This window comes from Asterias rubens, chromosome 11, assembly GCF_902459465.1.
Source record: "Asterias rubens chromosome 11, eAstRub1.3, whole genome shotgun sequence".
In the NCBI taxonomy this organism is placed as follows: Eukaryota; Metazoa; Echinodermata; class Asteroidea; order Forcipulatida; family Asteriidae; genus Asterias; species Asterias rubens.
The window spans coordinates 15,435,933-15,447,473 of NC_047072.1; the positions used below are offsets into that span (position 1 = coordinate 15,435,933).

At 41.7% G+C, this 11,541-nt stretch overlaps 2 protein-coding genes across 2 annotated transcripts; one reads left to right on the plus strand and one right to left on the minus strand.

Annotated features, from left to right (window-relative positions):
- The first annotated feature begins 3,046 nt into the window (after positions 1-3,046).
- On the plus strand, positions 3,047-3,685 carry LOC117296746 (tctex1 domain-containing protein 2-like). The gene has a single exon (XM_033779790.1). It carries the CDS (start codon positions 3,047-3,049, stop codon positions 3,683-3,685), a length of 639 nt encoding a protein of 212 aa, XP_033635681.1.
- A 1,036-nt stretch (positions 3,686-4,721) lies between these two features.
- LOC117296265 (EEF1A lysine methyltransferase 1-like) lies at positions 4,722-11,318 on the minus strand. The gene is made up of 5 exons (XM_033779106.1): positions 11,246-11,318; positions 7,684-7,825; positions 7,249-7,331; positions 6,365-6,642; positions 4,722-5,708 (listed from the first exon to the last, which is right to left on the minus strand). Exons 2-5 carry the CDS (start codon positions 7,816-7,818, stop codon positions 5,566-5,568), a joined length of 639 nt encoding a protein of 212 aa, XP_033634997.1. The 5' UTR covers positions 7,819-7,825; positions 11,246-11,318; the 3' UTR covers positions 4,722-5,565.
- Between the last annotated feature and the right edge of the window lie 223 nt (positions 11,319-11,541).

Genomic DNA, 11,541 nt, shown 5'->3' on the forward strand with positions numbered 1-11,541 from the left:
CATGTGACATGAAGTTGTCCTTTGCCACACGGTCACTGACAAGAGACTATCGATATAATTTTCCCTTGTCTGGTAAAGTAAATAATTCTACAACATTACCGAAATTCGAATGAAATGGCAGGCTCTGTGGCTTTCTGACTAGACACTTCCCAAGTATAAAGTGAATGTTTGATAATAATCCTTACCTTTAAGAGTCGGTCTATAAAAATAACAAATTTCACAACAGTCACACGTTGTCTTTCATCCTTTGAACTCTCGTCTGCTCGGCGGCTACTTTTGCAAAAGTGAAAATATGCAAATTAGGCATTAACAACAAATTTATTTAAAACAAGGTAAGCAAAAGGATTTAATTTTAATCATAATTAAAATGAATACTAAAATCTAGACACGTTTATTCAAAGTAACCTTGTAATTTAAATGTTGTAAATGAGTTTTTCATCGTCAAATAATTTGATGTGAACAAAAATGCACTGCACGAGGACACGTATTGAACTGTACAAGTTAACAGGTTTTTTTCCGCGAATCAAAATTATGCATTAAAATGACCCGTGAATAAAGTTTCTTGTAAAAACACATTTTTTGAGTAAAACAATCATTTTTAGAGTATTTTATTTGTTTAATTAATATTTAATAATTTAAGAACTTGGGACCAATACAGAGCGTTTATACATAACTCGTGGACCAATCACATCTGTCGACAGAAAAGTATGACGCCATCTTGATTTTACATGAGCGCGTTTTTAAGTACACCTGTGCACACGTGTAATCCTTCACTGCTCAAGCTGTGGACTGTTGGAAAATGACTCAAGATGATACGAATTAGCGGCTTCAACTTCAGCCATAGAGGAGGGAATTAATGCTAAAAGGTAGGCATGTAACCTTGAAACATGTTCACCTATGTTTACTCTCGTGTCATGCTTGTGTTGGACAAGTAATCAGGAGTTTTGAAGTCACCCAACATTTATGCTTAGTGCATACTTATGTGCATGTCTATACACTGAGGATAATGCCTGGATTGATTGTTCATAAGGCGTACAACGTTTGCTGAGTATATGTTGTGTGTTGACTGAGACTTGATTGTAAAGTGACATTCTATGCTGGGTAATAATAGCTAACAATAGCTCAATACGGGTACGGTTTGGCTTTTTGGTGGGAAGCTGTTAAGTCAACTTTGGGCCATTAATTGTCAGCAGAGGAGCCGCGGCATTTTTGTGCTCAAACCATCTCTTCAGTAGATGGAATGAACCGTTGATTCTCGACTCCCATGACTCGACAAAATTTGTCCCAAATGCATGTTCTTAAAATGTGTATGTGGTCTTCATAAATGTGTTCATAAATGTGGTCTTCATGAATGTATGTGGTCTTCATAATGGTTACATGTACATTGTTTCAAAAAGACAGTTTCTCTTGTGGTTTATTTATCACTGGATGTTTTAAATAGTCAAACACAAAAATCGGTTAAGAAATCATATAACTCGAATTATGGTTCATTTTCACGCCCTCTTCCGAGATTTTCGGAATTTTTGTTCGAAACAAATATTGGTAGGTAGGCCTATACAAGGGCCAAGAGGAAACATTCGGAGTTTTATTTCATACTGAGTAAACAATTTTTGATTGGGCTTTTTACAAAGGTCTATGGGCAATAATACTATCGAAAGAAATTGAAAGTAATATGCACTCTAGATCTAGACTATCTGCTTCGGCTAATAAATGTTAATGGGCTTTGGAATTAAAACGCTCAGTAAATCGTGTACACTATGTACTCAGGGCTGGAGGTTTCCATAGTAACAGTTTGTTTTAACAGTGTCGTGAGAGTTCTTCGCCTGTCTCGTAAAAATTCTGTTTGAAGTCGGTTAATATTTAATTATGAATTATGTCAATCCATGATCTATACAGGCAGGGTACACGTTTCAAAGGTTACCAATGTTGCTTTTGCTGTGCAATTAATTAACCAGGTGAAACGTGCTTGTTTGCTCTAAGAATTTATTAAGGAATACGTGCAGTATTGGTTTATCAAAGAGTTCGTTCAATAAAACTTTCTTTTCTCAATGAAATGTTTTTATAATGATGTTTCAATGTTCATACAATCGTGTTGTTTTACATTGCAGGGTTTGCCCTGAACTTTTTGCATTGCGATTTAAAGGGTTTGCTGGGTTTATCTTTTTGTACGAAACAATTAAACACAAACGAACACAGATTGACATTAAACTTTTGTAGCAGCTGAAACTTCTACAGATAAATCCTTTTACAAACAGCTTCATTCACAGTGAGTGGAGATTCATGTCATGTTCAAGATGTTGATATACTAAAAAGGTATCAAAACCATGTTTTAGGTTTTGAGTGTAGCCAGTCAGTTTTTATGAGCTTTGAATCTTAAATACACCTCTTGTTATTATGTGGACACCGTTCTGTGAATGTTGAAACGGCCTTAAAGTGACCATCGTGACACTGTAAAAATAAGAAAACTTCACAATACTATACAGACGAAGTGCTCTTTCTCTTATCACAAGAAACTGTGAAACCTCTCAAGGGGTGTTTGCTGAGTATTACCCCCAAGCTTTCTTATTGAAGACCACTCGCCTCTTGTGAAGATATTATACAAGTGACAAGATTGTTACGACACAACTCCTCACTTTGTTTTTACAGTCATGTTGCAAAGCATTCACTCTTTGTGATGGAAGTGAAGTGCTATTACTGCACGTGCGGGTAAATAAACCTCTATTTAATTTTGGAAGCGGTGTTCCCATGGTGACAATGCTATCTCTCAATCGTCTGCTGCCACTCTCGCGCTGGGATAACTCAGTTGGTCCACACGGGTCCAGTGTTAATACAAGATATAAGCGGCTGCGACACGGGAGTTCACAATCAACACGTCTCATGAGCCTCGATGAGCCTCTCTATAGCTCATAAAATACATCACACTACACCTCGGCTGAAAATTAGACGTGAGAAATCGTGACTAAAGACTTAGTCCTCGTGGATATTGGATACATCTCATCCATCCTGATTTCAAAGCTTCAGCTGATCTTTGATACAAGTTGTTACAATGGAGAAGCTGAGAGCCAAGTTATTGATGCCAACTGTGGTGGAGGATAGTAGTGCAGGACACGAAGGTAGTGACCAACCCTCATCAGAGACTGCTGTAACACCCAAACCGAAACTTGCTCAACTTGGCCGGTCAAACAGTAAACTTGCAACATGGAATCTCCTCAAACGCAAGATAAGCTTCACGGCATCAGGTAAAGGTGTCCACATGGGGAGTCCGATGTTGGGTCGGTCTAAACGGCTCCATAGCTTAAGCTCAACATCAGAACAATCTGTACCTAAGATGGAGAACACATTCAGAATAACTCCAGACGATAAGAATACATTTAAACCATTGTCAGTACAACAAGAGATTGCAGATGTCTTAGAAGGAGTTCTTGGTAGTATGGAGTACAACCCAATAACAAGTGGGAGGATTACTACTCGTTTATCTGAAGCCATCAAGGTTCGAGTCAAGGCGTTGCAATTCAAGAGACACAAGCTCGTTGTACATGTTTTGGTTGGTTCTCATGATGGTCAGAGTATGGAATTAGCAAGTCGATGTTTATGGAATCAAGACACTGATAGTTACGCCTCAGCTAGCTATCAGAATACTTCACTGTTTGCCATTGCATCTGTTTACGGTGTTTATTACGAATGAGCACGGGAATTAACCATAAGAATGCTATTTGCACGTAAAATACACCAGTTTTTCAAAAACTTAATTTAGTTTTAGCGTGTCCAAATGTGCCAGGTGGAATACTTGTTTCGTTTCAAAAGAAAAAAATTATTAATAGTGTTTCCCTTTGTTATAGTTGTATAAAAAAATTGATAACTTTTTCATCATCAGTAAATAAGACAAATCGTTTAGATGCATCACTGTTCGTCGATCTTGCAACAATAATTAGATCCATAGGGAAAATTTCATTTTTGTCTCGACCTAGAGATTTTGCAGTTCTTTACAATTTGTATTCTGTATTACTTTCTAGTGCAATGTCTGAACTTATTGTATCATTATTGAACATTATGTCCTACAAATATGCAACACGTATTAATTTATGCAGCTGTAATATTGCACCACATAATCAGTCCGTTTTACATCCAATGAGCAAATAGACTTTACTAAGTGTACTTTTAGCATGTTCATTTCTTAAATTGGATGTAGGCATAATCTTCTAAATCCTCTTATACAGCAATTAAGCTAGAGGAGACTTTAACTTCCAAGTCATTAAGTAAATCGACTAGCTTTCTTGATGGTTATTGACAAGCATACAGGGGAGTTTAAAACTGTCGAAGTACTTGTTATCTTGTTCCCATGGTAATGTAATCAAACACACATCGATCTGGGCAACTATTCAACTATTTTCGAACACATGTTTGATATCTCTAGAAAATAATATGTGATTGATATGACCGAAGTGTAAACTAGAAACTCCTTAGGGTGTCGGCTCTCAATGCATATTGTAACTAGAAATGAAGCACCATTCAATAATGGCGCCTAAAACTATTGATGTCGATTATCATACCATGATTGTTGATTCGTTTGACACCCTTCATTAAATAAAGGATTCATTTACAGCAACACCCAATCAACTTGGCTGTACCATCTGTCCAGATATAGAAGCCGACCTTTGAGTTTTAATAGTAACAAACACACCTGTTCAAATCTTTACACAATAATTTATGACTGCTTTGCATTAATTATTTATCACTTTATTATTAGTTTTAAGGTGGAATTCAGACCACTACCGTATAATCTTTTAAAAAGTCTATACATTTTATTTTATTTTTAGATTAGTAAAATCTATAAGTACCTAAGTACCTTCAAATCCAACTAGTTTTTTTGGAAAATAAAATAAAATGAACAGAAATTTGGGGCGAGGCTTATGAAATTTCAAGAAGATAATCATATAGATTATTACAAATCATTTGACTCCTTAGGAGTTTCATTTGGAGTCTTTGGCTAGTATTGTGATAATGTTGCTTCACAGCAAAAATAAAAAACAATCCATAAACATATTTGCCCCTGTTCATTAGCTTTCAATTAACGTAAAACAAAACAAACTTTTTAATTAACTTGTCTAGACTTAAGTTCCCCAGAACTATTATGTGCAGCAATGACATGTATTGTGTGTGTTTACGTTGGTCTAGCAAGTCAAATCAAAGCTAATTTGTGAGTATTTCAGACAGACATATTATTGTCAAAAGTTTTAACAAAACAAAACTTAGGTTTTCAGACTAACTATAGTTTATATTAAAGTTTATGTAGCATTAAAAGCTATCTAAGTGTGCCATTAATTTAATAAATTTAATGAAATACTTTGATGTTTAAAATAATCGATAAACCAATGAGTAGCGATTTAAAGACAGAAACTATCAATAAACAAGTAATACTGTGTTGTTAAACCATTGGCACCATTCCTGATTTCCTGATATGCCAAACATGTAAATAGATAGTTAAAGGTTTAACAGTTATGCTTTGAATAAAGCAGCATCATGTTTTTTAGCGTAACAAATTAAAAACTAAAAACTGAACAGTGGTCATCTGTTGTCTGTGTTAAGAAAATGTGTCTGGAAGTTTGCATAACAGCGGAATTCGTTGGCTAGATTTCTTGTGTGATGTGGAATGAAAGGGCATACAGTTACACCAAGTAGATCTTGAGCTATCTCTAGCATCACAGCACCTGAAATGGTAAACAAAATTCAAGACACTAGTGAATTTTAAGTTTTCATTAACACACAGCGATGATGGAAACTGTGTCTTTTACATTTACCTAGAAGTTTTCTTTGCCTTCGAATTTAATAATAATAATAATAATTATAAGACATTTTGTAAAGTGCCTAATGCAAAAGCCTCTAAGCGCCTTAAAGAAACAATAAAATAAACAATTAGAGAAAGATACAAGATACAAATAGGCAAATTACAAAAAAGAAGCTTTAAACAAATGAGTTTTCAACAAGGACTTCAAACATTGTAAAGTATTAGCTTGGCGAATATGCACAGGAAGACTATTCCAAAGAAACGGTGTGGCGTAAGAAAAAGATCGGAGTCATAAGAAAGTTGTTTTAAATTACTTCAACGCTTTCAATGTTTTCAATCATTGGTTTCGGACTCATTCCTGAAAAAACTGTATCATTTCAAGCTCAAATATGTCATAGGAAAATTTCCACCATGACCAGCTTTATATCATGTAAGTAAGGTGCAAGTTTGTCAACATTTGTATTTTCAGTCTTTCCAATGTTATGCACAGTATTTAAACAGACACTCGAAACAGAAACACAGAAAAACAGAAGGATGCATTTGTCACAGAAATATGAAGACAATTGCTTCATTCATTACCTGTGCATAAGATGATTTTTCCTTTGGTCAAGTACTTGATAGTCTGTGCTGTTTTCTTCAGACACTCCTCAGCCAGGTATGGAGGGTCAGCAATAACAACATCAAATGAATGCTGCTGGAGATTGGATAATTCTAACGGTGCATTGTAGTCATAGAAAACAAAGTCGTCTCCATAGACTGAGAATCGCTTATCAAACTCTAACAGAATCGTTGTACAAGATGGGGGCTTAACCTGCTGTAGTTTCTGATACAGTGTTGGTGAAGACACACATGCAATTCTGCATCATTAAAACAAAGATATACAAATTATTGGTAAATATTGCATGCATTATATAATGAGTTTTGATTTAAGTCATGCACAGAGGTCTCATCAGGGGTACAGACATCAATTAGGGAGGCACTTGCCCCCTTTAGTTATGCCACTGCTTCTAGATATAACAAAAGGGCATGCTGTGTCTCATCTAGTATTATCCACATTTTCCTCTTAAAACATCCAAAGGTCATCTGTGCAAAATTAAGCTCACCAGAAAGCAGCACATTGTGTGCAATGTTTCTTTCAATTTTAAAATCAACAGTTTTTTTCTTCAAACTTTTGTTCACTTAAAGGAACACGTTGCCTTGGATCGGACGAGTTGGTCTATAAAAAGCGTTTCTAACCGTTTTTTTTATAAAATGCATATGGTTGGAAAGATGTTTTAAAAGTAGAATACAATGATCCACACAGGTTTGCCTCGATATTGCATGGTTTTCCTTTTACTGCGCGAACTACGACGGTCTGCCATTTATGGGCCATCCATTAGATGACTGGATGGCTTGCTAGATGAGGACACTTAGGGCATGCCATTAAAACACTTTCTTGACTAAATAGAATTTTATAAACATACCTTCCACTCTCACCAGCTACTTCGAGGGCCTCCTTAGCCAAGATGTCACTAGTAACTTCATCGTACCAAAATTGGGATAAATTCTGCATGAAATCAAATAATACTGTAAGGAAATCTTCATTTCCATTATGCATTTTCAAGGTATGTGATGTTTAATGAATGATACAGTAAGGTCTGACCATCAGACAATGTGGTTTTCAAAACAAAATGTCAGGGAAGCTCAGGGCTCAGTTACATAAAACTGTGAAGCAAAGTTCAGAAAATGTTCTACTAATCAAAAACTAGAAGGGAAACACTATACACTACAGTTTGGCTGTTGGTAACCTGCTTCTATAAGCAAGACTTTCTGTGCTAAGCAGTTTTGTGCTTAACACTAACAGCTTCATGACAATGAGCCCAGGCCCAGATTTCATGGCAGAAGCTTTTCGTACTAACCCAGTTTTCACTGATATTACTTCCTTGTGATTCTGATTCCGATGACTGAGTCTTAGCTTGGCTGCTGTAAAACTCTTGCAGAGCAGCCATTGTTTCTGCAGAGAGCTGTGGAACCTCATCATCCGAGTCACTCATTGTATTCCTGCGGACGGAGAGTAAAAAAAATGATATAGTTGATGACACTTTAGCTTTGGGCCAGTTGTATCACATTAGGACAAGCCCGGCCGGTGGTCATGTGGTGTTCACTTTGATGACTGTACTACTGACATAGACCCAGTAAACTGGGGCGCTGTATTCCTTTTTCGAAATTTTGACATTTTCTGTCATGTATTCCTTTTTCGAAATTTTGACATTTTCTGTCATGCTAGTAATAGTATGACAGAAAATGTCAACATTTCGAAAAAGGAATACAGCGCCCCAGTTACTAGGTCTATAACAAACCCTAATCAGTAATCGGTGAGCTTTAATTAAGAGTGCCCAACTCCACCTCTTATTTTTCACTTGATAAATGTGGCACGTTTCATATTTAAAGTAGGTTAGCCTGGGACTGCTTATACTTATTTTAAACAAAGGCCACAATGCATAACTTGTAGTTGCGATAACGTAACCCTCCTCCCGACGGCCGCACAGGATAACGTAACCCTCCTCCCGACGGCCGCACAGGATAACGTAACCCTCCTCCCGACGGCCGCACAGGATAACGTAACCCTCCTCCCGACGGCCGCACAGGATAACGTAACCCTCCTCCCGACGGCCGCACAGGATAACGTAACCCTCCTCCCGACGGCCGCACAGGATAACGTAACCCTCCTCCCGACGGCCGCACAGGATAACGTAACCCTCCTCCCGACGGCCGCACAGGATAACGTAACCCTCCTCCCGACGGCCGCACAGGATAACGTAACCCTCCTCCCGACGGCCGCACAGGATAACATAACCCTCCTCCCGACGGCCGCACAGGATAACATAACCCTCCTCCCGACGGCCGCACAGGATAACGTAACCCTCCTCCCGACGGCCGCACAGGATAACGTAACCCTCCTCCCGACGGCCGCACAGGATAACGTAACCCTCCTCCCGACGGCCGCACAGGATAACGTAACCCTCCTCCCGACGGCCGCACAGGATAACGTAACCCTCCTCCCGACGGCCGCACAGGATTACGTAACCCTCCTCCCGACGGCCGCACAGGATAACGTAACCCTCCTCCCGACGGCCGCACAGGATAACATAACCCTCCTCCCGACGGCCGCACAGGATAACATAACCCTCCTCCCGACGGCCGCACAGGATAACGTAACCCTCCTCCCGACGGCCGCACAGGATAACGTAACCCTCCTCCCGACGGCCGCACAGGATAACGTAACCCTCCTCCCGACGGCCGCACAGGATAACGTAACCCTCCTCCCGACGGCCGCACAGGATAACATAACCCTCCTCCCGACGGCCGCACAGGATAACATAACCCTCCTCCCGACGGCCGCACAGGATAACATAACCCTCCTCCCGACGGCCGCACAGGATAACGTAACCCTCCTCCCGACGGCCGCACAGGATAACGTAACCCTCCTCCCGACGGCCGCACAGGATAACGTAACCCTCCTCCCGACGGCCGCACAGGATAACGTAACCCTCCTCCCGACGGCCGCACAGGATAACATAACCCTCCTCCCGACGGCCGCACAGGATAACATAACCCTCCTCCCGACGGCCGCACAGGATAACATAACCCTCCTCCCGACGGCCGCACAGGATAACGTAACCCTCCTCCCGACGGCCGCACAGGATAACGTAACCCTCCTCCCGACGGCCGCACAGGATAACGTAACCCTCCTCCCGACGGCCGCACAGGATAACGTAACCCTCCTCCCGACGGCCGCACAGGATAACATAACCCTCCTCCCGACGGCCGCACAGGATAACGTAACCCTCCTCCCGACGGCCGCACAGGATAACGTAACCCTCCTCCCGACGGCCGCACAGGATAACGTAACCCTCCTCCCGACGGCCGCACAGGATAACATAACCCTCCTCCCGACGGCCGCACAGGATAACATAACCCTCCTCCCGACGGCCGCACAGGATAACATAACCCTCCTCCCGACGGCCGCACAGGATAACGTAACCCTCCTCCCGACGGCCTCACAGGATAACGTAACCCTCCTCCCGACGGCCGCACAGGATAACGTAACCCTCCTCCCGACGGCCGCACAGGATAACGTAACCCTCCTCCCGACGGCCGCACAGGATAACATAACCCTCCTCCCGACGGCCGCACAGGATAACGTAACCCTCCTCCCGACGGCCGCACAGGATAACGTAACCCTCCTCCCGACGGCCGCACAGGATAACGTAACCCTCCTCCCGACGGCCGCACAGGATAACATAACCCTCCTCCCGACGGCCGCACAGGATAACGTAACCCTCCTCCCGACGGCCGCACAGGATAACGTAACCCTCCTCCCGACGGCCGCACAGGATAACATAACCCTCCTCCCGACGGCCGCACAGGATAACGTAACCCTCCTCCCGACGGCCGCACAGGATAACATAACCCTCCTCCCGACGGCCGCACAGGATAACATAACCCTCCTCCCGACGGCCGCACAGGATAACATAACCCTCCTCCCGACGGCCGCACAGGATAACATAACCCTCCTCCCGACGGCCGCACAGGATAACGTAACCCTCCTCCCGACGGCCGCACAGGATAACCTAACCCTCCTCCCGACGGCCGCACAGGATAACCTTACCCTCCTCCCGACGGCCGCACAGGATAACATAACCCTCCTCCCGACGGCCGCACAGGATAACATAACCCTCCTCCCGACGGCCGCACAGGATAACATAACCCTCCTCCCGACGGCCGCACAGGATAACATAACCCTCCTCCCGACGGCCGCACAGGATAACGTAACCCTCCTCCCGACGGCCGCACAGGATAACATAACCCTCCTCCCGACGGCCGCACAGGATAACATAACCCTCCTCCCGACGGCCGCACAGGATAACATAACCCTCCTCCCGACGGCCGCACAGGATAACATAACCCTCCTCCCGACGGCCGCACAGGATAACATAACCCTCCTCCCGACGGCCGCACAGCTGGCGGCCGAGGGTTACGTTATTACAACTACATAATTTGTTGCATCTTACTCTGCGTTAAAGTTTACTAGAAAAGAAAGTGGTTGTAACTGCTGGTGCTGGTGTGTGTAGGACTGATTTGTGGGAATTGGTTTTGTCTGTACATTGTCTGTATCACTCATAATAGATCACATGACTCAGTTTGTATTGTATTGCTGTGTCTGATTTTACTGGTGGAGCATTCAATATTCAATTCTTCTATTCAATTCAATACACAGTGTATTACTCGTCATGCCCAGCCATGACTCATGGTTCTTGTATGTATCAAATGGCGACAATATTACTAAATATCCAGTGCTGTTTTCGGTAAATTATACGTAAAATAAATTACTGCTTAAACTTCAAGAGATTACTACTATCATGGAGGTAGTTCCATGCTACTACTAAACTAATAAGTCTCCCAACGAAACTGTTTTACCTGTGTCTGAGTCGGAGTCTCGATCACGGAACTAACAAAACTCACGTGTGTTGTTGTGTGACAGCGCCCGCTAGAGGCTGTACTGGCAAAGGGTCAAAGTTCAGTTTAAAGGTCGGCAACATCGCTGGCCTTTTTTCCAAGTTTTATGTTGTTCATAAAAATATGTATTCATAAAGAGTATTCATTGATAAGTATAAATAAGTAGGTTTTATAATTGATTTGTTTTAAATTTAACTTTTTAAGAGATTATTAATATTTTGGGTTATATTTTGCTTTTATAATCTGTCAATACCAAA

Coding starts and splice junctions, on each gene's coding strand:
- LOC117296746 (XM_033779790.1), top strand. CDS start 3,047: ATGGAGAAGCTGAGAGCCAAGTTATTGATGCCAACTGTGGTGGAGGAT.
- LOC117296265 (XM_033779106.1), bottom strand. CDS start 7,818: ATGAGTGACTCGGATGATGAGGTTCCACAGCTCTCTGCAGAAACAATG. Junction 6,643..7,248: donor GTAGCTGGTGAGAGTGGAAG/GTATGTTTATAA, acceptor TTAATGATGCAG/AATTGCATGTGTGTCTTCAC. Junction 5,709..6,364: donor AAAAATCATCTTATGCACAG/GTAATGAATGAA, acceptor TTACCATTTCAG/GTGCTGTGATGCTAGAGATA.